Source organism: Lolium perenne, chromosome 3, assembly GCF_019359855.2.
Source record: "Lolium perenne isolate Kyuss_39 chromosome 3, Kyuss_2.0, whole genome shotgun sequence".
Taxonomy (NCBI): domain Eukaryota; kingdom Viridiplantae; phylum Streptophyta; class Magnoliopsida; order Poales; family Poaceae; genus Lolium; species Lolium perenne.
Window position 1 is genome coordinate 323,915,774 of NC_067246.2, and position 26,150 is coordinate 323,941,923.

At 47.9% G+C, this 26,150-nt stretch overlaps 1 protein-coding gene across 1 annotated transcript; it reads right to left on the minus strand.

Moving 5' to 3' along the window:
- Window positions 1-229: 229 nt before the first annotated feature.
- On the minus strand, window positions 230-3,519 carry LOC127345704 (amino-acid permease BAT1 homolog). Its single transcript, XM_051372214.2, has 7 exons — window positions 2,946-3,519; window positions 2,304-2,322; window positions 1,797-2,016; window positions 1,474-1,655; window positions 1,033-1,322; window positions 794-923; window positions 230-680 (listed from the first exon to the last, which is right to left on the minus strand). Exons 1-7 carry the CDS (start codon window positions 3,317-3,319, stop codon window positions 327-329), a joined length of 1,569 nt encoding a protein of 522 aa, XP_051228174.1. The 5' UTR covers window positions 3,320-3,519; the 3' UTR covers window positions 230-326.
- Window positions 3,520-26,150: the final 22,631 nt, after the last annotated feature.

A 26,150-nucleotide genomic window follows, 5' to 3' on the forward strand; every position in this document is an offset into this window, starting at 1 on the left:
AGAGCTAGCTCTAGCACGTGCTTCTAGGCACTTTGTGAGAGTGAAAGGCGGGCCATACATTGATTAAGTACTACATTTTTATAGCTCACTATTGTATATGTTGGCTCTAAGTTGGCTATAGATGACGTCGACATAGCACTTGGCTTATAGCCAGCTGCTGGCTACACTATTGGAATTGCTCTAATGATATGTGTATAAGAACTGTAGCTGTTGCGCCGACCTTTCCAGATATATGAACCTACCTTGGGAACCTTCATATACAATAAAATTTGGTAAATGATAATTCAGCTTCATGTGCAGTTAAGATTACAAGACCCGGGATTCTACTATGTATCAACATTTATGTTTATGATGGGTCCCCTGAACCAGAACCGAGCATGGAACACCCATGCAAGGATGGTGAGCAGCAGCACCCCGCCGACGGCCACCGGTGTGTAGTTGAAATTGTCCTTAACTATTGGGTACGCCACCGGCAAGGAGAAGAGCACGGTGACGAAGGCCACCCATAGGACGGCTGCCCAGCCAACGACGACCCCATACCTGCCAAGATGAAATGGCCCTGGAACAAATGCCTTGCGGGCCGTTGTCACCCGGAAGAAGATGGGCAGCGCATAGGAGATGTACAGCCCCAGCGTAGCGATGGACACCATCGCCTGGAAGGCCACCTGGCTTCCCAATGACTACACATTCGAAAGATACAAGGAAAATAAAAGAGACGTCAGTAAGTTGAGGCACTTACTCCACCAGACTGGTCTATGGCGTGACAATGTAATCCTGGTCTCTAAATACGTACGGTGAGGGCCATGGCGAAGGCTACGAATACAGAGAGCCATACAACATTTAGAGGCACCTCATGCTTGCTCACTCGGTACCAGACATGGGAGTACGGCATAGCCCCGTCCCTGGAGAAGGCATACCCCATCCTACAGCACACAAGAGAGCCGACAACTTAAGATACCACAACACCAACTTAGCATTTTGTCTCACTTGATGTCTATATATATAAAGGTGATGATAATTCAGCGACCAAACCTTGAGTTGCTGGTGATGCAGGCGACACCGCATAGGAATATGGCAACAGCGACAACGCCGAGGCATACAAGCCCACCAATGCCGCTGCCATATCTGGAGTGGAATGTGGAGTAGAGAGCCTGGGCTATGGCGTACCCGCCGGCGTCATTGTCAGTGCTCAGCAGGTATGGTATGTCCGTCACGATGGATGTTAGCGCCACTAGGTAAATCCACCCGAAGATCGACGAAAGAGCCACCGCGGCGATGAGCCCGATCGGTCCACTCTTGTCCGCGTTCTTTGTTTCTTCGGTCTACACGTATATGTAAGAGCGAGAACATCATCATCCATCACCATATCTTCCAATTGCACTCCATATGTACGTAATTAAATGGGCTATATATGTAACTACCAGCTAGTAATAGAAGTTTATGTGGAAACAAATTAACATCGTTATGATATACCATGTGAGCAGACGTATCATAGCCGATCATGGAGTACTGGCTCATCAGCAGACCCACGGCTAGAATATAAGGCTTGCTATGGATCCCCACGCCATTGTCCGTGTTGAAGTTCGTAAAGATGAACTTGGCGCTTGCCCTTTCCTTGGCAACGGATGGGATCAAGATTACCAGCACAAAGACACCTGCAATTGTTCAGAGTACAAACATACCAAGTACTTAAGAGCAAACAAATGTATGTGTACTATGTTGCCAACGTATGAGTATCTACACATCCAAAAATTAAAGTTGCTTGTCAAAATAAAACAAAGATAAAGATAAAATACCAGTAACATTCCAGAAAACGCCTAGTTGCCCGAACCAGGAAAGCCAGTGGATGGGGAGGCTGTTGATGAGGCCATGGAGCAGCAGGATGACCCCGTATATGGCCAAGATGACATACTTGGAAGCTACGTAGCCGCCGCCGTTGGCGCCGCCCGTGGCCAGCAAGATGATCACCTGAATGAGCTGCGCCAACGAGAAGTCGACGCTCGTAGTTGTGGCCCACTAGGACGGTCAAGAAAAGAAGCTAAGACTGCGTCAGCAACGTGCCATCTTATCAAACATTTCTAATCATGCGTGAGTTCAGTGCATCTCCCAATTGCGTAGAAGATTGGCACTGACGGTCACAACTCTTAACAGGAAAATTTCAGGACTTCAAGTAGGTAATGGAATTGCAGGGGTATTTATTTTCCAAAAGTAATACTAGTATTACTTCTTACTTAACACAGCAGTTATCTGAAGCAGCAGCCAGCAAATTCAGAAATGCTAAAGGAGTCAAGAAGTTGCAGTACCTGTCCAACAATGTTGAACCTGAAAAACATAGCATGAGATTAATTAAACTTTAATTAGAGACCGAGAACTAGTCGTATGTTCTGCTTTGTGAAAGTAACATAGAGAGACTATGAGTCGCGCTTTTATTGTATACTATGGGCTGCTTTGATTTAAAGGATAGGAAAAGCATAGGAATAGGAAAGGTATAGGATTGGAATGCCATGTCTACTTGAAACCTATAGGAAGATCAAGTTTGTTTGATTGTAGCAAAGGAATTTTTCCATGAGGTATGAGCTAATGCTTTTTTCCTATAGGAATTACACTACAAGATTCCTATAGAAATTTTTCCTATATGATATGTTCCTATGAATCAAACAACATGTATAGGAATTTTTTCCATAGGAACTAAATCCTACATAATTCCTATGCAAATCCTTTGAATCAAAGGAGCCCTATATGTTCTACAAAACGATCGATCTTGGCCGCATCTGCAGATATTCCATTTCAGCAAAATCCTTAGAAATGGTCAGAGATCCCTAAGCAGAACAGAATTTCCAAATAGTTAAGCATAGCGCCGGCTAATTAAGCATGGACGCTAGTGGCCAATCGAGAGAGATTATTTGGTGCAAAATATGTCTAACTAGTAGTGTGCACGTACGTACCAGCCGGTGACCCAGGATGCCAGAGGCGCCCACTTCTTGCCGGCGAGCTTGGCGCTCCAGTAGTAGAGCCCGCCGGAGGTCGGGTAGGCGGAGCAGATCTCCGCCATGGACAGTGCAACGCAGCCGTTGAAGGAGGCCACCACCAGCCACCCCAGCGTCATCGACGCCGGGCCGCCGTACCGGAGCCCCGTGTTGTACGTGGAGGTGACGCCCGTCAGGACAGAGATGATGGAAAAGGAGAAGGCGAAGTTTGACACCACGCTGAGGCCGCGCTTCAGCTCCTGCTTGTATCCAAGCTGGTGCAGCCGGGCTTGGTCCGCGTCGGCCGTGTCGCCGGCGACGGCCACCGCGACAGAGGGCGACGACACGGCCATCGATCGATCTCCCTTGCTTCCTCTGCTTTGTTTAAGCGTGGCCGCAGGTTGCTACTGCTCTGCAAGTACAGGGTGTCAAGTGAGGGAAGCTGATGGTAGTGGAGAGGATCCACACGTTTGCGGCGCCGTTCCGGCAGCAAAGCAAATCATGCAGGAGTTCTTATACTGGTCGATATCCCCGTTCCGTGCTGTGTTTCAGCGTGTGTGACCCAAGGGCAATCTATTCAACGTGTTACTACCATTTTTCCAGGGGGAAATAATTTTGACAACTACCTGTCCATTCATTCCTGTCTCTCTCTTGTACGAAAACTGAAATGATCATTGAATGTAAGTATGCTACTATTCCTTTTCAAAAAAATTATGCCAGTCGATGACAGAAGGCGGAATATCATGTTATAGCACAACAACAATCATTATTCGCCTTGATGAGGCTCAAGATTTTTGGGATCTCTCTTTGGATGAAACCGACTTAAGGGGGGGACTAAAGAGATTTGACATTTCTATGATTGACAGAGATCAAGAAAGAGGAACGGATGCACATTGCAAATTTAAAGGAAGAGGGTGCCAGTATTAAATTTGCTGTACAAAAACTGATTCTTTTTCTGCTATGCGTACAATTTGTCACTATCACAAGAGTGTTAAAAATAGTTTCCATCCCCTCTCTTTATACCGTATACTATCTCACTTATGTGCCCTATACTAGATATGGAATAGTACTCCAATCTCATATACGCACCCATGTAGGCCATCGCGATGGGGGTCTTCCATCGCCCCTATAACATGTAACCTAGACCCCCAATAGGGTCACCGCTTCTGCCACAATCACATGATATCATATGTCCCTCTTCCATGACCTAGCCGCTAGAAAACCCATCTACACCAAAAACCGATCTCCCCTCCTGCTCCCATGTCACCCCCCACATCGACAATTGTTCTGCTAGCAGCCATGGGTCCCCTCCCTCTCAAAAGCTTACCCGACATAATTTCCTGTTATGGAAGGCACTTGTGTACCCTCTCATGTGAGGTGCGTAGGTCACCGGTCTACTTGACCGCTCAGACGTCGCATCGCTCAAGACACTAGGGGCGCGTTTGGTTGCCTGGGCCAATTTCGTGCATACTTGCGGCAGCGAGATGGAGGGAATTGCGTGTTCGGAACGGGCCATGGGCCACTTTCGGCCGGTCGTTTGGTAGCCTGTGAGCCCTTTTGCGTGCCGGAGAAGGAACCCAGGCCCCATCGTTTGGTTGCCCGTTTCCAGCCCATCTTGCACGCAGGAATACAGGAATCTGCTATTTGGTTGCTAAAATCACAAGTCCATATCCTTACCACAATTCAAATATGGTGACATTACCATGGCATGGCATCTTACATACGATCAGAGACCACTCAGAAGAAGAAGATCCTCACGATCACCACGATGAGGAAGGCGATGATGTAATCTTTCACCCGGCTGGGACACACCTCCGGCTGTGCTCCTTGTAGAGCATGTAGTTCATCCGTCGGTGCTCCTTCTAGAGCATGTACTTCCTCCGGCGGTAGCTGTGCTAATGGCACTGCCTCATCGATGGCATGATCTTCCTGCAGCTCCTCTTGCAGGAAGCTGAGGTACTCTTGATGTGCCTCCTCCAATGTTGTATATCCTCGGTAGCTGTTGTTGGAGTAGCCATTGACCTGATCTTGACAGACTCTCCATGAGCTGTAGATTCCTTGAACCCGCCCGCGAAACACCACATACCACTAGCATGGCAAAAGAAGAAGTTAGCAGTCACAACAATGAAGCAATTCAGACATGAGCAATAGAATAAGACAAGTGTTGACAGCAAATCTTGAACTAACAGGGGCATGCATATCATTACAAAAGTCAATCAGAAGTTTATCTAACACTACCGTGGTGTCACCCTTCCACCACAACAAAAGTTGGTGTCTCATCCTAACACCGCAAAGTTCACCATCACCTGAGGGGTTAGTATATACCACCTCATAATACTTACAAAAGGGGGGCCAAATGTTTTTCATTCTAGCTACTGCCAGAATATACATCATCATCATCATCATCATCACCATCTCCATGCATGCAACCTTGATCCACCGCCTCAAGGGCACCACTACTTCTTGTCGTGGTACTTGCGAAGGTAGTTCCTCAGCCAGAGGACGCAGTGTGGCTCGATCATGCCGACGAAGCTAGATCCCTGGGTCTTGTGGTCGACGAGGTGGCTGAGGGCGACCATCAGATCATCCTCGGTGAAGGCAAGCATGTCCATGACCGCATTGTACAGGTCAGGGTGCATGTCTATGGGCTTGTTCGCCCTGATGGCCTGTGCGACCTCCTTCACATCAACAGTCATGTTGGTGAAGGCCACCAACTCGTCGTCAGCGAATGCACCTCTCTTCCTCTTGCCGGCGGTCGGCTTCTCAGGCGCATCGGCGAGCTTGTCAGCATCGAGGTTCACCGTGTCTGACTCCTGGGTGTCAGCATCCTGAGGTGCAGGAGGTGGTGCAGGCGAGCCTAGGGGCTCACTGAATCCCATGGCGTACTTCACGGTGGCGAGGCCGAAGGAGAAGATGGTGTGCATCTCGTCGTAGTTGGTGATGGGCACATTCAGGAACTCCGCGTCCTTTAGGTGATCCTACGATACGAAGGGACAAACATGTTAGTTCAGCTCGTGGCTGATCAAGAAAGTTAGTGAGGACGACTGAGTTAGTGAGGTGCTCACCGCGACGTGCCCACAGTAGTGCTCACCCTCAAGGATGATGCATTTGGTGTCCTCGCACCACTGAGCACCGCTTAGATCGCGGAACCTGCTAATGGTGAGCCACTGCTTGTGACGGTAAAGCACTCGTCCGTTGGGAACCCCAAGAGGAAGGTGTGATGCGTATAGCAGCGAGTTTTCCCTCAGAACGAAACCAAGGTTATCGAACCAGTAGGAGTCAAGAAGCACGTTGAAGGTTGATGGTGGCGGAGTGTAGTGCGGCGCAACACCAGGGATTCCGGCGCCAACGTGGAACCTGCACAACACAACCAAAATACTTTGCCCCAACTTAACAGTGAGGTTGTCAATCTCACCGGCTTGATGTAACAAAGGATTAGATGTATAGTGTGGATGATGATGTTTGCAGAGAACAGTAAGAACAAGTATTGCAGTAGATTGTATTTGATGTAAAAGAATGGACCGGGGTCCACAGTTCACTAGTGGTGTCTCTCCAATAAGAAATAGCATGTTGGGTGAACAAATTACAGTTGGGCAATTGACAAATTAAGAGGGCATGACAATGCACATACATATTATGATGAGTAGTGTAAAATTCAATTGGGCATTACGACAAAGTACATAGACCGCTATCCAGCATGCATCTATGCCTAAAAAGTCCACCTTCAGGTTAGCGTCCGCACCCCTTCCAGTATTAAGTTGCAAACAACAGACAATTGCATTAAGTATGGTGCGTAATGTAATCAACACAAATATCCTTGGACATAGCATTGATGTTTTATCCCTAGTGGAAACAGCACATCCACAACCTTAGAACTTTCTGTCACTGTCCCAGATTTAATGGAGGCATGAATCCACTATCGAGCATAAATACTCCCTCTTGGAGTTACAAGTAACGACTTGGCCAGAGCCTCTACTAGCAACGGAGAGCATGCAAGATCATAAACAACACATAGATGATAAATTGATAATCAACATAATATAGTATTCCATATTCATCGGATCCCAACAAACGCAACATGTAGCATTACAAATAGATGATCTTGATCATGTTAGGAAGCTCACAAGATCGAACAATGATAGCACATGAGGAGAAGACAACCATCTAACTACTGCTATGGACCCATAGTCCAGGGGTGAACTACTCACACATCACTCCGGAGGCGACCATGGCGGTGAAGAGTCCTCCGGGAGATGATTCCCCTCTCCGTCAGGGTGCCGGAGGCGATCTCCTGAATCCCCCGAGATGGGATTGGCGGCGGCGTCTCTGGAAGGTTTTCCGTATCGTGGCTCTCGGTACTGGGGTTATTCTCGACAAAGGCTTCTTATAGGCGGAAGGGTAGGTTTAGGGGCGAAGTGAGGGCCCCACACGCCAGGGCCGCGCGGCCCCACCCTTGGCCTCGCCGCCCTATTGTGGCGGCGCCTCGTCGCCCCACTTCGTTTTCCTTTCGGACTTCTGGAAGCTTCATGGAAAAATAGGACCCTGGGCGTTGATTTCGTCCAATTCCGAGAATATTTCCTTACTAGGATTTCTGAAACCAAAAACAGCAGAAAACAGCAACTGGCTCTTCGGCATCTCGTTAATAGGTTAGTGCCGGAAAATGCATAAATATGACATAAACTGTGTATAAAACATGTGTGTATCATCAATAAAGTAGCATGGAACATAAGAAATTATAGATACGTTTGAGACGTATCAAGCATCCCCAAGCTTAGTTCCTACTCGTCCCCGAGTAGGTAAACGATAACAAAGATAATTTCTGAAGTGACATGCTATCATAATCTTGATCAATACTATTGTAAAGCACATGAGAGGAATGCAGTGATTCGAAGCAATGGTAAAGACAATGAGTAAACAACTGAATCATATAGCAAAGACTCTTCATGAATACTACTTTCAAGACAAGCATCAATAATTCTTGCATAAGAGTTAACTCATAAAGAAATAGATTCATAGTAAAGGCATTGAAGCAACACAAAGGAAGATATAAGTTTCAGCGGTTGCTTTCAACTTCAACATGTATATCTCATGGATATTTGTCAATACAAAGTAATATGATGAATGCAAATATGCAAGTATGTAAGAAACAATGCACAGTTAACACAAGTGTTTGCTTCTAAGATAGAAAGAAGTGGGTAAGCTGACTCAACATAAAAGTAGAAGAATGGCCCTTCGCAGAGGGAAGCATGGATTGCTATATATATTTGTGCTAGAGCTTTTATTTTGAAAACATAGAAACAATTTTGTCAACGGTAGAAATAAAGCATATGTGTTATGTATAAGATATCCTACAAGTTGCAGGCCTCATGCATAGATTACCAATAGTGCTCGCACCTTGTCCTAATTAGCTCGGATTTACATGGATTATCATTGCATAGCATATGTTTTAACCAAGTGTCACAAAGGGGTACCTCTATGCCGCCTGTAGAAAGGTCTAAGGAGAAAGCTCGCATTGGATTTCTCGCTTTTGATTATTCTCAACTTAGACATCCATACCGGGACAACATAGACAACAGATAATGGACTCCTCTTTAATGCATAAGCATTCAACAACAAATAATATTCTCATAAGAGATTGAGGATTGTTGTCCAATCTGAAACTTCCACCATGGTTCATGGCTTTAGTTAGCGGCCCAATGTTTTTCTCTAACAATATGCATACTCAAACCATTGATCATGATAAATCACCCTTACTTCAGACAAGACGAACATGCATAGCAACTCACATGATATTCAACAAAGGTAAGTTGATGGCGTCCCCAGGAACATGGTTATCGCTCAACAAGAAACTTAATAAGAAATAAGATACATAAGTACATATTCAATACCACAATAGTTTTTAGGCTATTTTTTCCATGAGCTATATATTGCAAAGACAAAGAATAGAATTTTAAAGGTAGCACTCAAGCAATTTACTTTGGAATGGCAGAGAAATACCATGTAGTAGGTAGGTATGGTGGACACAAGTGGCATAGTTTTTGGCTCAAGGATTTGGATGCACGAGAAGTATTCCCTCTCAATACAAGGCTTAGGCTAGCAAGGTTGTTTGAAGCAAACACAAGTATGAACCGGTACAGCAAAACTCACATAAGAACATATTGCAAGCATTATAAGATTCTACACTGTCTTCCTTGTTGTTCAAACACCTTACTAGAAAATATCTAGACCTTAGAGAGACTAATCATGCAAAGCAAATTTTAGCAGGCTCTATGTATTTCTTCATTAATAGGTGCAATGTATATGATGCAAGAGCTTAAACATGAGCACAACAATTGCCAAGTATCAAATTATTCAAGATATTATACCAATTACCACATGTAGCATTTTCCGTTTCCAACCATAGTAACAATTAACGAATCAGTTTCAACCTTCGCCATGAACATTATGAGTAAAGCTAAGAACATATGTGTTCATATGCAACAGCGGAGCGTGTCTCTCTCCCACACAATGAATGCTAGGATCCAATTTATTCAAACAAAAACAAAAGCAAAAGCAAACAGACGCTCCAAGTAAAGCACATAAGATGTGATGGAATAAAAATATAGTTTCACTAGAGGAACCTGATAATTTGTCGATGAAGAAGGGGATGCCTTGGGCATCCCCAAGCTTAGATGCTTGAGTCTTCTTGAAATATGCAGGGATGAACCACCGGGGGCATCCCCAAGCTTAGAGCTTTCACTCTCCTTGATCATATTGTATCATCCTCCTCTCTTGGCCCTTGAAAACTTCCTCCACACCAAACTCGAAACAAACTCATTAGAGGGTTAGTGCATAATCAAAAATTCACATGTTCAGAGGTGACATAATCATTCTTAACACTTCTGGACATTGCACAAAGCTACTGAAAGTTAATGGAATAAAGAAATCCATCAAACATAGCAAAACAGGCAATGCGAAATAAAAGGCAGAATCTGTCAAAACAGAACAGTCCGTAAAGACGAATTTTTTAGAGGCACCAGACTTGCTCAAATGAAAATGCTCAAATTGAATGAAAGTTGCATACATATCTGAGGATTACTCACGTAAATTGGCAGATTTTTCTGAGTTACCTACAGAGAATACTACTCAAATTCGTGACAGCAAGAAATCTGTTTCTGCGCAGTAATCCAAATCTAGTATGACCCTTACTATCAAAGACTTTACTTGGCACAACAATGCAATAAAATAAAGATAAGGAGAGGTTTCTACAGTAGTAACAACTTCCAAGACTCGAATATAAAATAAAAGTTCAGAAGTAAAATCATGGGTTGTCTCCCATAAGCGCTTTTCTTTAACGCCTTTCAGCTAGGCGCAGAAAGTGTGTATCAAGTATTATCAAGAGATCAAGCATCAACATCATAATTTTCACAACTTGTCACAATAGGTATCTTAGAGAATCTCCAGCCGCGTCCCCCAAAGCGTCCTGACACGCGTACGGCACGCGACCGTTGGGAACCCCAAGTGGAAGGTGTGATGCGTACAGCAGTAAGTTTCTCTCGGTTAGAAACCAAGGTTTATCGAACCAGTAGGAGTCAAGAAGCACGTCGAAGGTTGATGGCGGCGAAGTGTAGTGCGGCACAACACCAGGGATTCCGGCGCCAACGTGGAACCTGCACAACACAACCAAATTACTTTGCCCCAACGTGACAGTGAGGTTGTCAATCTCACCGATCTTGCTGTAACAAAGGATTAGATGTATAGTGTGGATGATGAAGTTTGCAGAAAACAGAAACAAGTATTGCAGTAGATTGTATTCGATGTAAAAGAATGGACCGGGGTCCACAGTTCACTAGAGGCGTCTCTCCGATAAGAATAAGCATGTTGGGTGAACAAATTACAGTTGGGCAATTGACAAATAAAGAGAGCATGACCATGCACATACATGATATGATGAGTATAGTGAAATTTAATTGGGCATTACGATAAAGTACATAGACCGCTATCCAGCATGCATCTATGCCTAAAAAGTCCACCTTCAGGTTATCATCCGAACCCCTTCCAGTATTAAGTTGCAAACAACAGTCAATTGCATTAAGTATGGTGCGTAATGTAATCAACAACTACATCCTTAGACATAGCATCGACGTTTTATCCCTAGTGGCAACAGCACATCCACAACCTTAGAACTTTCTATCACTGTCCCAGATTTAATGGAGGCATGAACCCACTATCGAGCATAAATACTCCCTCTTGGAGTTACTAGCAAAAACTTGGCCATAGCCTCTACTAATAACGGAGAGCATGCAAGATCATAAACAACACATAGATAATAGATTGATAATCAACATAACATAGTGTTCTCTATCCATCGGATCCCAACAAACACAACATGTAGCATTACAGATAGATGATCTTGATCATGTTAGGTAGCTCACAAGACCCGACAATGAAGCACAATTAGGAGAAGACGACCATCTAGCTACTGCTATGGACCCATAGTCCAGGGGTGAACTACTCACTCATCACTCCGGAGGCGACCATGGCGGTGAAGAGTCCTCCGGGAGATGATTCCCCTCTCCGGAAGGGTGCCGGAGGCGATCTCCTGAATCCCCCGAGATGGGATTGGCGGCGGCGGCGTCTCTGGAAGGTTTTCCGTATCGTGGCTCTCGGTACTGAGGCTATTGTCGACGAAGACTTAAGTAGGCGGAAGGGCAGGTCAAGGGGCATCACGGGGCCCCCACACAACAGGGCCACGCGGGCCCCCTGTAGGCCGCGCCGCCCTACTGTGGCGGCTCCCCGTGGCCCCACTTCGTGACTCCTTCGGTCTTCTGGAAGCTTCGTGTGAAAATAGGACCCTGGGCGTTGATTTCGTCCAATTCCGAGAATATTTCCTTACTAGGATTTCTGAAACCAAAAACAGCAGAAAACAGCAACTGGCTCTTCGGCATCTTGTTAATAGGTTAGTGCCGGAAAATGCATAATTATGACATAAAGTATGCATAAAACATGTAGGTATCATCAATAAAGTGGCATGGAACATAAGAAATTATCGATACGTCGGAGACGTATCAGCATCCCCAAGCTTAGTTCCTACTCGTCCCGAGTAGGTAAACGATAACAAAGATAATTTCTGGAGTGACATGCCATCATAATCTTGATCATACTATTGTAAGCACATGTAATGAATGCAGCGATCAAAGCAATGGTGAATGACATGAGTAAACAAATGAATCATAAAGCAAAGACTTTTCATCAATAGTACTATCAAGACAAGCATCAATAAGTCTTGCATAAGAGTTAACTCATAAAGCAATAAATTCAAAGTAGAGGTATCGAAGCAACACAAAGGAAGATTAAGTTTCAGCGGTTGCTTTCAACTTGTAACATGTGTATCTCATGGATATTGTCAATGTAAAGTAATATAACAAGTGCAATATGCAAGTATGTAGGAATCAATGCACAGTTCACACAAGTGTTTGCTTCTTGAGATGGAGAGAAATAGGTGAACTGACTCAACATAAAAGTAAAAGAAAGGCCCTTCGCAGAGGGAAGCATTGATTGCTATATTTGTGCTAGAGCTTTGGTTTTGAAAGCAAGAAACAATTTTGTCAACGGTAGTAATAAAGCATATGTATCATGTAAATTATATCCTACAAGTTGCAAGCCTCATGCATAGTATACTAATAGTGCCTGCACCTTATCCTAATTAGCTCGGATTACCTGGATTATCATCGCAATACATATGTTTTAACCAAGTGTCTCAAAGGGGTACCTCTATGCCGCCTGTACAAAGGTCTAAGGAGAAAGCTCGCATTGGATTTCTCGCTTTTGATTATTCTCGACTTAGACATCCATACCGGGACAACATAGACAACAGATAATGGACTCCTCTTTAATGCATAAGCATTTAGCAACAATTAATGTTCTCATATGAGATTGAGGATATTTGTCCAAAACTGAAACTTCCACCATGGTTCATGGCTTTAGTTAGCGGCCCAATGTTCTTCTCTAACATTATGCATGCTCTAACCATTCAACTAGTGGTAAATCGCCCTTACTTCAGACAAGACGGACATGCATAGCAACTCACATGATATTCAACAAAGAGTAGTTGATGGCGTCCCCAGGAACATGGTTATCGCACAACAAGCAACTTAATAACAGATAAAGTGCATAAGTACATATTCAGTACCACAATAGTTTTTAGGCTATTTGTACCATGAGCTATATATTGCAAAGGTAAAGAATAGAAATTTTAAAGGTAGCACTCAAGCAATTTACTTTGGAATGGCAGAGAAATACCATGTAGTAGGTAGGTATGGTGGACACAAATGGCATAGTGGTTGGCTCAAGGATTTTGGATGCATGAGAAGTATTCCCTCTCGATACAAGGTTTTAGGCTAGCAAGGTTATTTGAAACAAACACAAGTATGAAGCGGTGCAGCAAAACTCACATAAAAGACATATTGTAAACATTATAAGACTCTACACCGTCTTCCTTGTTGTTCGACCCTTACTAGAAATTATCTAGACCTTAGAGAGACCAATTATGCAAACCAAATTTTAGCAAGCTCTATGTATTTCTTCATTAATAGGTGCAAAGTATATCATGCAAGAGCTTAAACATGAGCACAAAAATTGCCAAGTATCACATTATCCAAGACATTTTACCAATTACTACATGTAGCATTTCCCGTTTCCAACCATATAACAATTTAACGAAGAAGTTTCAACCTTCGCCATGAATATTATGAGTAAAGCCTAAGAACATATTTGTCCATATGCAACAGCGGAGCGTGTCTCTCTCCCACACAATGAATTCTAGGATCCATTTTATTCAAACAAAACAAAAACAAAAGCAAACAGACGCTCCAAGCAAAGTGCATAAGATGTGACGGAATAAAATATAGTTTCACTAGAGGAACCTGATAATGTTGTCGATGAAGAAGGGGATGCCTTGGGCATCCCCAAGCTTAGAAGCTTGAGTCTTCTTAAAATATGCAGGGGTGAACCACCGGGGCATCCCCAAGCTTAGAGCTTTCACTCTCCTTGATCATATTGTATCATCCTCCTCTCTTGATCCTTGAAAACTTCCTCCACACCAAACTCAAAACAACTCATTAGAGGGTTAGTGCATAATCAAAATTCACATGTTCAGAGGTGACATAATCATTCTTAACACTTCTGGACATTGCACAAAGCTACTGAAAGTTAATGGAATAGAAAAATCCATCAAGCATAGCAAAACAGGCAATGCGAAATAAAAGGCAGAATCTGTCAAAACAGAACAGTTCGTAAAGATGAATTTCTAAGAGGCACCAGACTTGCTCAAATGAAAATGCTCAAATTGAATGAAAGTTGCGTACATATCTGAGGATCACTAACATAAATTGGCATAATTTTCTGAGTTACCTACAGAGAATTAGGCCCAAATTCGTGACAGCAAAGAAATCTGTTTCTGCGCAGTAATCCAAATCTAGTATGAACCTTACTATCAACGACTTTACTTGGCACAACAATGCAACAAAACTAAGATAAGGAGAGGTTGCTACAGTAGTAACAACTTCCAAGACTCAAATATAAAATAAAAGTGCAGTAGTAAAATCATGGGTTGTCTCCCATAAGCGCTTTTCTTTAACGCCTTTCAGCTAGGCGCAGAAAGTGTATATCAAGTATTATCAAGAGATGATGCATCTACAGCGGGGTTTGGAGTTTTCTCAACCATGCATTGTATTTTGGATACATAAGTTTCAGAGGCTCCCTTTTCATTAGTCTTGGGCTTGCTACTCTCATCAAACAAATTTTGAGGGACAAGCCAAGCATAATTATCATCTAGAGCTTCATGCATTGCTAGGAGCTTACATGGTATTGGTGCTTTAATCTCCCCACCATCATTAACATTATTAGTGTACTTAATTCTATCCATATCCATCTTTTCAAGTGTTCTTTTAAAATCGGTGAACATACCAAGCCTCTTATGCTTAATAAAAACTTTTCTAGCTTCTTTGGCTATATCCTCAAATTCTCGCACTAGGACTTTTAAGACAAAATCTCTCTTCTCTCCCCTCTCCATATCCGAAAGTGTAAGAAACATGTGTGGTATCATGGGGTTGAGACTAATAAATCTAGCTTCCATCATGCATACCAAACAGACAGAGGCATCTTCATAAGTAGGGACAACTTTTGCAAGGGGTATATCTTTAAGATCTTCATGCATACTAACATGGGTGAAAAATTCTTCTATATTATCTCTTCCAATTATAGACCCTTGTCCCACATATATATCTTTTACAGTAAAATTAAGAGGAAACATGATGAAGTAAGTAAAGCTAATGCAAGTAACTATTTTTTTTGTGTTTTTAATATAGCGAATGCAAACAAGATAGTAAATAAAGTAAAACTAGCAACTAATTTTTTTGTGTTTTGTTTTAGTGTAGCAAACAAGAAAGTAAATAAAATAAAGCAAGACAAAAACAAAGTAAAGAGATTGGATGTGGAGACTCCCCTTGCAGCGTGTCTTGATCTCCCCGGCAACGGCGCCAGAAATTTATTTGCTGGCGTGCAGTTGACGTGGGAGTTAGAAATCTCTGTGGTGTAATTTTTCTTCACGTCCCCGGCAACGGCGCCAGAAATTTAGCTTGACACGCGTACAGCACGCGACCGTTGGGAACCCCAAGTGGAAGGTGTGATGCATACAGCAGTAAGTTTCCCTCAGTTAGAAACCAAGGTTTATCGAACCAGTAGGAGTCAAGAAGCACGTCGAAGGTTGATGGCGGCGAAGTGTAGTGCGGCGCAACACCAGGGATTCCGGCGCCAACGTGGAACCTGCACAACACAACCAAATTACTTTGCCCCAACGTGACAGTGAGGTTGTCAATCTCACCGGTCTTGCTGTAACAAAGGATTAGATGTATAGTGTGGATGATGAAGTTTGTAGAAAACAGTAGAACAAGTATTGCAGTAGATTGTATTCGATGTAAAAGAATGGACCGGGGTCCACAGTTCACTAGAGGCGTCTCTCCGATAAGAATAAGCATGTTGGGTGAACAAATTACAGTTGGGCAATTGACAAATAAAGAGGGCATGACCATGCACATACATGATATGATGAGTATAGTGAGATTTAATTGGGCATTACGACAAAGTACATAGACCGCTATCCAGCATGCATCTATGCCTAAAAAGTCCACCTTCAGGTTATCATCCGAACCCCTTCCAGTATTAAGTTGCAAACAACAGACAATTGCATTAAGTATGGTGTGTAATGTAATCAACAACTACATCCTTAGACATAGCATCGATGTTTTATCCCTAGTGGCAACAGCACATCCACAACCTTAGAACTTTTTGTCACTGTCCCAGATTTAATGGAGGCATGAACCCACTATCGAGCATAAATACTCCCCCTTGGAGTTACTAGCAAAAACTTGGCCAGAGCCTCTACTAATAACGGAGAGAATGCAAGATCATAAACAACACATAGATAATAGATTGATAATCAACATAACATAGTATTCTCTATCCATCGGATCCCAACAAACACAACATGTAGCATTACAGATAGATGATCTTGATCATGTTAGGCAGCTCACAAGACCCGACAATGAAGCACAATTAGGAGAAGACGACTGATGTCTACGGGTGCTTCTATTCTTGTAGACAGTGTTGGGCCTCCAAAAGCAGAGGTTTGTAGAACAGCAGCAAGTTTCCCTTAAGTTGATCACCCAAGGTTTATCGAACTCAGGGAGGAAGAGGTCAAAGATATCCCTCTCATGCAACCCTGCAACCACAAAGCAAGAAGTCTCTTGTGTCCCCAACACACCTAATAGGTGCACTAGTTCGGCGAAGAGATAGTGAAATACAGGTGGTATGAATAAATATGAGCAGTAGTAACGGCACCATAAAATAGCTTGATGCTACAACTGGCGTGTGGTGGATGGTGGGAATATTGCAGGCAGTACAGATGCAGTAAAACAGTAAACAAGCAGTGATAGCAGTATTTGGAAACAAGGCCTAGGGATCATACTTTCACTAGTGGACACTCTCAACATTGATCACATAACAAAATAGATAAATGCTATACTCTACACTCTTTTGTTGGATGATGAACACCACTAATTGTGTAGGATTACACGAACCCTCAATGCCGGAGTTAACAAGATCCACAATATTCGATATTCATGTTTAAATAACCTTAGAGTGCACGATAGATCAACACAACTACACCAAGTACTAACATAGCATGCACACTGTCACCATCACACTATGAAGGAGGCATAGATCACATCAATACTATCATAGGAATAATTAACTTCATAATCTACAAAAGATTACAATCATAACCTACGCCAAGTACTACACGATGCACACACTGTCACCATTACACCGTGGAGGAGGAATAGACTACTTTAATAACATCACTAGAGTAACATAGATGAATAGTGATACAAAACTCATATGAATCTCAATCATGTAAGGCAGCTCATGAGATTATTGTATTGAAGTACATAGGTGAGAGATTAACCACATAGCTACCGGTACAGCCCTTAGCCTCGATGGAGAACTACTCCCTCCTCATGGGAGACAGCAGCCGTGATGAAGATGGCGGTGGTGTCGATGGAGGAGCCTTCCGGGGGCACTTCCCCGTCCCGGTGGCGTGCCGGAACAGAGACTCCTGTCCCCCAGATCTTGGCTTCGCGATGGCGGCGGCTCTGGAAGGTTTCTCGTACCGTGGCTTTTTCCGTATCGAAGACTTAGGTCAGGGGCTTCTTATAGGCGAAGAGGCGGCGTCAGAAGGGGTCTGGGGCCACCAGACACTAGGGCGGCGCGCCCCCCTCCTGGGCCGCGCCGCCATCATGTGTAGGCCCCCTGTGGCCCCTCTCTGGCGGCTCTCGGGTGTTCTGGAAGCTTCGTCCAATTCTAAGACTCTGGGCGTTGATTTCGTCCAATTCCGAGAATATTTCCTTACTAGGATTTCTGAAACCAAAAACAGCAGAAAACAGGAACTGGCACTTCGGCATCTCGTCAATAGGTTAGTTCCGGAAAACGCATAAAAACATCATAAAGTGTGAACAAAACATGTAGGTATTGTCATAAAACAAGCATTGAACATAAGAAATTATCGATACGTCGGAGACGTATCAGCATCCCCAAGCTTAGTTCCTACTCGTCCTCGAGTAGGTAAACGGTAACAAAGATAATTTCTGAAGTGACATGCTACCAACATGATCTTAATCATACTATTGTAAAGCATATGAGATGAATGCAGCGATTCAAAGCAATGTAAATGCAATGAGTAAACAATTGAATCATATAGCAAAGACTTTTCATGAATAGTACTTTCAAGACAAGCATCAATAAGTCTTGCATAAGAGTTAACTCATAAAGCAATATTTTCATAGTAAAGGCATTGAAGCAACACAAAGGAAGATTAAGTTTCAGCAGTTGCTTTCAACTTGTAACATGCATATCTCATGGATAGTTGTCAATGCAAAGCAATATAACATGTGCAATAAGCAAGTATGTAAGAATCAATGCACATTTAACACAAGTGTTTGCTTCTAAGATAGAGAGAAATGGGTAAACTGACTCAACATAAAAGTAGAAGAATGGCCCTTCGCAGAGGGAAGCATTGATTGCTATATTTGTGCTAGAGCTTTTATTTTGAAAACATAAAGAGAGCATAAAAGTAAAATTTTGAGAGGTGTTTGTTGTTGTCAACGAATGGTAGTGGGCACTCTAACCCCCTTGCCAGACAAACCTTCAAAGAGCGGCTCCCATGAAACATTTTTATTTTTGGGTGGCACTCCTTCCAACCTTTACTTTCACAAACCATGGCTAACCGAATCCTCGGGTGCCTGCCAACAATCTCATACCATGAAGGAGTGCCTTTTTATTTTAGTTTTATTTAGATGACACTCCTCCCCACCTTTGCTTTCTCAAGCCATGGCTAACCGAATCCTCGGGTGCCGTCCAACAATCACATACCATGGAGGAGTGTCTACTTGTAAAATTATTAGAGTTAATTAATTTGGGACTGGGAATCCCATTGCCAGCTCTTTTTGCAAAATTATTGGATAAGCGGATGAAGCCACTAGTCCATTGGTGAAAGTTGCCAACAAGATTGAAAGATAAACTTTTGACACAAATAAGAGGTAATAACTTTTGAATTGTTTAAAGATAGCACTCAAGCAATTTACTTTGGAATGGCGGAGAAATACCATGTAGTAGGTAGGTATGGTGGACACAAGTGGCATAGTGTTTGGCTCAAGGATTTTGGATGCATGAGAAGTAATCCCTCTCAATACAAGGCTTAGGCTAGCAAGGTTATTTGAAACAAACACAAGTATGAACTGGTACAGAAAAACTCACAAAAAGACATATTGCAAACATTATAAGACTATACATTGTCTTCCTTGTTGTTCAAACACCTCACTAGAAAATATCTAGACTCTAGAGAAACCACTCATGCAAACCAAATTTTAACAAGCTCTATGTATTTCTTCACTAATAGGTGCAAAGTATATGATGCAAGAGCTTAATCATGAGCACAACAATTGCCAAGTATCAAGTTATTCAAGACATCATACTGTCGGGGGGAACACCCCGGGTAGGGCAATGGACGCGGAGCAGCCGGCTGACCACTGGCCGGCTCGCGGCAAAGGCCGGCTGAGGAGCAGCCGGCTGGAGCCGTGGCCGGCTGGTCCGGAAGCCGGCTGGCTCTAAGTCCTAGTCGGCCTGGCTACGGCCGCCAATGCTGTAGCTGGGCCGGCTTCTACAAGCCATATCCGACTGGGGGTTTGTACCTCAGACCGACTCGAGGCTGGTGAGTCTTGCACTAGAAGGAACCGGGTAGGTAGTCCGGGTTCGCAGGTCCACGCTGACATCATCTCCCGTAAAGCGCGGGGCACTGTGGAGCAATAGTGCCACGCGCCGGACAAGCCATCATGGCGTACATCGATCCGTACCGGCTACAGTGCATGATGGCGACAGAGACGCTTCCTCTCCATACCGCTGACTCAGGCAGCCGGATGGGACAGGTCATGAGGCCTCAACGGCTACTGATGTCAGCACCTCGGGAAGGAGCGGAAGCCGGAGCCGGCCAAGCCGGCCAGTAGACTATAGGGTCTTTTATGTAAAGTGCCGGCATCTATATAAGCCGCACCACCCCCTCTCGTGGAGGGGATCGATCATTCTCACTCCATTCCACCCTTAGCGCTGCCCTGTGAGAGAGACCATCGTCTACCTTAGCCTCCCAGGGCCAGCCGGACACAGCTCTAGGAGCAACCTTGTATTGTGTGATCATCTTATACACTCATAGCAGGAGTAGAGGTGTTACCTCCATCGGAGGGCCTCGAACCTGGGTACGTCGCCGTGTCGCTCGTCCCCATACCCGCATCCGGATACCGCCGTGAGATCATCTAGGAACCACCTTCTTTAGCCACCCTATGGCATATGCCGTGACGATACCACGATATTTGGCGCCCACCGTGGGGCTATCAGCGTCCTCGACCGGTGTCTTCATCCGGACGTGCCTCACCATCACCACCGGCGAGCGAGTCGCTTCAGGCTTGATCTGGAGATTCGGCTCCCTCGACTGTGTCAGCGACAACGCTGGCTGCTTCGCCGACTGGCCCTTCCCTGCCGGCGGCAACGTCATCTCCTTCGGCGGCCACGACGTCTACATCACCACCGTCGCACCGCTGCGCTACCCGCGGCAGGTGCTGCGCTGCGCAAGCCCTCCTCTGCGAGCCGGCTCCTGCAGCGCTCCCGCCAGTCCCGCCGTCGTGCAAGTCATGATGGCTGGCGAGGAGCCCCCCATCAAGTCCACGCGCGTCCGCGGCCCCAACTTGGAGCGCAACGTCGACCCCAACGCATCCGGCTCGGGCCCAAAGGCGCCCCCGCCACCATCCCGGCTGGACGAAGTCCGGGCGAAGCTGAGCTCTCCGCTCACCGCAGGCGGCGACGCCACCACCGTCGAGGCGGACCTGGAGGCGCATCGCCAGCTCCTCCTCCAGCAGGCTGACGAGCTGGCCACCGCCAAGCTCCAGCTGGCCATCACCCAGCGCGAGTACGACCACGCCCATGGCTTCACGCCAGACGGCAACAACCCCAGCCGAGCCGGCATGATCCGCCGGCGAGGAGGAGGCCTAGGCGCCGAGATCGAGCGCGACGGCGCGGAAGCGCCGGCTCCATCCATGGAGCTACCCGTCTACAACACCCCTGACAAGAACATCCTCGCAGCCGAAGCCGCTGCGAAGGAGCTGGCCCTCCTCGAGGGAGAAGAGCTGCGCCGCCAGACGCAGCGCGTAGCTGACCTGTGCCGGGCTGCAGCTGAGCAGACCAAGGACCGCAGGTATGGTGCTCCCAAAGCTCCTCCCGTCCGCGCTGCTGCAGGCAACAGCAAGGACCCCCACAGGGACACGGCCGAGTCCTCCTCGCCCGCGCCAAGCCGGTGCAGAGACTCCCGCGCCACGCACGCAGGTTCAAGCCGGACAAGCCGGCTGGACAGCGGCCACAGTGGCCGCAGCCGGCCACCACCAAGCCGGAACCAGGAGCATGACTCCGAGCAGGCGGCGCCAAGGCGCCCGCACCGGCCGGCTGCAGAGCCAACCGGCACTCGCCAGCCGGCACGTTCCTGGCTGGGCCCCCGCATCAAGCCCACCGACGCCAGAGACCGCCTCGACCGGCTGGTCGAATCCCGCATCGCGGAAGAAGAGGGGCCGGCTTGCCCCAAGTGCTTCGGGCCCCGCATCGCCAATGAGCCCATGATCGACGGCTTCCAGCTCCTCCGCGACACGCCCAAGTACGACGGCACCGCCAAGCCGGAGGACTGGCTGCTGGACTACTCCACCGCAGTCGGCATCTCCAGGGGCAACAAGCGCTGGGCGGTGCGATATTCCCCCCTGATGCTAGTCGGCTCCGCCCGCACCTGGCTCAACAACCTGCCAGCCGGCAGCATCAACGGCTGGCTTGATTTTGAGGAAGCCTTCACCAGCAACTTCACCGGCACTTACCGCCGGCCGGGTCGCCCCCAGCAGCTAGAGATGTGCAAGCAGGGCCCGGACGAGACGGATAGCGCGTACCTGACGCGCTGGTGCGAAATGCGCAATTCCTGCGAGGGCGTGCACGAGATCCAGGCCATCAGCTTCTTCATGGCCGGCTGCCGGCCCAACACCATGATGTGGCACAAGCTGCGCCGCAGCGAGCCCAAGTCCATGGCCTCCCTCATGGCCATCGCCGACAAGTACGCGCTGGCTGAAGAAGCCGGCAAGGCGCCGGCTGAACCAACGCCGGCTTCCTCCAGGCGGGACCACCACAAGTCGGCCGAGCACAAGCCAGCAGACGACGCCTCTCATGGAAACCGGCGGGACAACTACCGCGGCAAGCGTCATAGCGACCAGCCGGACCACCGGTACGGCTCTGCCCATGTGGCAGCCGTGTCGGACAACGCGGCAGGCGGCAGCCACCGCCAGAAGCAAGACCGGCAATGGAAGCCGAAGTACACCTTCGAGCAAATGCTCGACTCGCCGTGCAAGTACCACAGCGGCAAGAACCCCTCCAACCACACCACCCGCGACTGCCACTATATGAAGCGGCTGACAAGCAGTGAACCTCTCCCGCCTCCACCCCCGCCCCCTCCAGCCGGCGGGCCGGGTGGCCAAGCCGGCGCAGAGAACGCCAACGTCGAGCACCACGAGGCTAACCAAGTGCACCATGGCCGATATCTGGCCGAAGATGCTACCTACATCATCTTCACCTCTGAGCCCGAGGACAAGACGAGCCAGCAGAGCCGTTCCCTCGAGGTCAACGCGGTCATACCGCCGGTCCCCCAGTACCTAAACTGGTCAGAGCAGGCCATCACCTTCGATCGCCGCGACACACCGGCTGTCCTGCCGAAGCCGGGCAGCTACGCCATGGTCCTCGACCCCACCATTGGCACGACCCGGCGCAGCGTGCGCTTCTCGCGCGTCCTCATCGATGGCGGCAGCAGCATCAACATCCTCTACCGCGACACCGCCCGCAAGCTAGGCATCCAAGAAGCCAAGCTGCGTCCCACCCCCACCGTCTTCCATGGCATCGTGCCGGGCCATTGCTGCCAGCCGATCGGCCGGATTACGCTGGAGGTGATGTTCGGGAAGCCGGACCACTTCCGCACTGAGAGAATTGAGTTCGAGGTGGTGGACCTCGTCAGTCCCTACCACGCGCTCCTGGGCAGGCCGGCGCTGACCAAGTTCATGGCGGTGCCCCATTACGTGTACCTGAAGATGAAGCTGCCTGGCCCTAAAGGGGTCATCACCATAGCTGGCGACTACCGCCGCTCCATGGACTGCGCCACGCAGAGCTCCAAGATGGCCCAGACGCTGGTCATCGCCACCGAGAAGCAGCTCATCCACGACGCTGTCGCCTTGGCCAAGGCAGCGCAGACGGACATGCCGGCTGCAGGCAACCCGGCTGGGATGACTCACTTCCAGCCGGCCGACAACACCAAGAAGATCCTGCTGAACCTGGCGCAGCCAGACAAGTACGTCACCATCGGTGCCGGCTTGAGCAAGAAATAGGAAAGCGAGCTCACCAGCTTCCTCCGTGAGAATCGGGACATCTTCGCATGGACTCCAAGAGACATGCCGGGTGTGCCGAGGGAGTTGGCTGAGCACCACCTCCACGTACGACCTGAAGCCAAGCCGGTGAAGCAGCCTCTCAGGCGCTTCGCTGAAGAAAGAAGGAAGGCCATCGGTGAAGAAATCGCCCGGCTGCTGGCAGCCGGCTTCATCATGGAAGTGCTGCACCCGGACTGGTTGGCGAACCCGGTCCTGGTTCTGAAGAAGAACGGCTCCTGGCGCATGTGTATCGACTACACCAGCCTGAACAAGGCGTGCCCGAAGGATCCCTTCCCCTGCCGCGCATAGATCAAGTCATAGACTCGACTGCCGGCTGTGAACTGTTGTCTTTTCTAGATGCCTATTCAGGCTACCACCAGATTCCTTTGAATCCGTATGATCAAGTAAAGACTTCGTTCATTACCCCGTATGGGGCTTATTGCTACACGACTATGCCGTTCGGCTTGAAAAATGCTGGCGCCACCTATCAAAGGTGCATGAAAAAATGTTTGCAGGATCAAATCGGCAGAAACGTTCACGCATATGTGGATGATGTCGTCGTAAAGACCAAGGAGACGACTACCCTCCTTGATGACCTGAGAGAAACCTTCACCAATCTGCGAAGATTCCGGATGAAGCTCAACCCGGCCAAGTGCACATTCGGCGTGCCGTCTGGCCAACTCCTTGGCTACCTCGTCTCTCAGCGAGGGATCGAAGCCAACCTGGAGAAGATCAGTGCCCTAGAGAAGATGGAACTGCCGCAGTGCCTCAAGGACGTCCAGAAGTTCACTGGCTGCCTGGCCTCCTTGAGCCGCTTCGTCAGCCGGCTGGGGGAGAAGGCACTGCCCCTGTACCAGTTGCTGAAGAAGTCGGACAAGTTCGTCTGGTCATCACAGGCAGATGAAGCCTTCCGTGACTTGAAGCGCGTGCTCTCAACCGCGCCAATCCTTGCAACGCCGGCTTCAATGGAGCCGATGCTGTTGTACATAGCTGCCACTAACCGAGTGGTTAGCGTCGTCCTGGTAGTGGAGCGCAAAGAAGACGACAGGGAGCAGCTGGTTCAGCGCCCGGTCTATTACCTCAGCGAAGTGCTCTCCCAGTCGAAGCAAAACTACCCCCACTACCATAAGGTCACCTACGGCGTGTACATGGCGGCCAAGAAGCTCAAGCACTACTTGCTGGAGCACTCCATCAAGGTGGTTGCCACAGCGCCCTTGGCGGAAATCATTGGCAGCAAAGACACCAGCGGCCTGGTTGCCAAGTGGGCTCTGGAGCTAGCCGCCCACACCATCCTCTACGAGGCGCGCACGGCCATCAAGTCGCAGATCCTCGCGGACTTCTTCGTCGACTGGGCCGAGATGCAATACTGCCACCTGTGCCGGATTCCACACATTGGAAGCTGCACTTTGACGGCTCGAAGATGCGCAATGGCTTGGGAGCCGGCATCGTCATCACCTCTCCCAAGGGAGACCGGCTGGACTACGTCCTGCAGATCCACTTCGCCGCATACAACAATGTGGCGGAGTATGAAGCGCTCATCCATGGGCTGAAGCTGGCCAAGGAGATCGGCGTGCGTCGCATACTCTGCTTCGGTGACTCCGACTTGGTTGTACAGCAAGCGTCTGGTGACTGGGATACGAAGGACGCCAACATGGCCTCGTACCGCTTCCACGTCCAGCAGCTATCCGGCTTCTTCGACGGCTGCGAATTCCACCATGTGCCACGAGCAAACAACGAGGCGGCTGACGCCCTATCCAAGATTGGCTCAACCCGGCAAGCTATTCCGCAGGGTGTCGCATTGGCGGTTCTCAAGAAGCCGTCCATCACACCGTCACCGGACTCGGATTCAATATTCGTGCCGGCTGACCCGGGGGCTGCTCAGCCGAACCAGGGGGCTTCATCGCCCAAGTCGGGGGCTTCAAAGCCAAACCCGCCGGCTTCCACGCCGAACCCGGGGACTTCTCAGTCCAACTCGGGGGCTTCATCGCCAAACTCGGGGGCTAGCAAGCCGAACCCGCCGGCTAGCAAGCCGAACCCGGTGACCATGCAGTCGAATCCGGAAGCTCCTACACAGGAGGCCTTGTTGGTCAGCGTATTCGAGATAAGATGCTTACCTTCATGGGCACAAGAATTCCTCTCCTACCTCACCGACGGTGTGCTACCTGATGATAGAGTCCAGGCCAGGCAGATTGAGAGAAGGTCCAAGGCCTATACAATCATCAACCACCAGCTGTACAAACGCAGCGTAAGTGGGGTGTTCCAGCGGTGCGTCGAGCCGGCTGAAGGGATTGAACTCCTACGGGAAATCCATCAAGGAGAGTGCGGCCATCACGCCTCATCCAGAGCCATAGTGGCCAAAGCTTTCCGGCACGGTTTTTACTGGCCGACTGCGCTCAGAGACGCAGAAGAGCTGGTGAAGAAGTGCAACGGCTGCCAGCGCTTCGCAAAGAAGAGGCACTCGCCGGCTTCCGCCTTGAAAACCATCCCCATCACATGGTCGTTTGCCGTATGGGGCATGGATATGGTGGGCCCGTTCAGAACGGCGCGAGGCGGCATGACACATCTCTTGGTGATGATTGATAAATTCACCAAGTGGATCGAAGCC

What these genes read in the sequence shown, in the direction of transcription:
- LOC127345704 (XM_051372214.2), bottom strand. Translation starts at nt 3,319, where the DNA reads ATGGCCGTGTCGTCGCCCTCTGTCGCGGTGGCCGTCGCCGGCGACACG. An exon ending in ATGATACGTCTGCTCACATG is followed by an intron (nt 1,323 to 1,473) that starts GTATATCATAAC and finishes ATATACGTGTAG; the next exon opens with ACCGAAGAAACAAAGAACGC. An exon ending in TGCATCACCAGCAACTCAAG is followed by an intron (nt 924 to 1,032) that starts GTTTGGTCGCTG and finishes TGTGTGCTGTAG; the next exon opens with GATGGGGTATGCCTTCTCCA.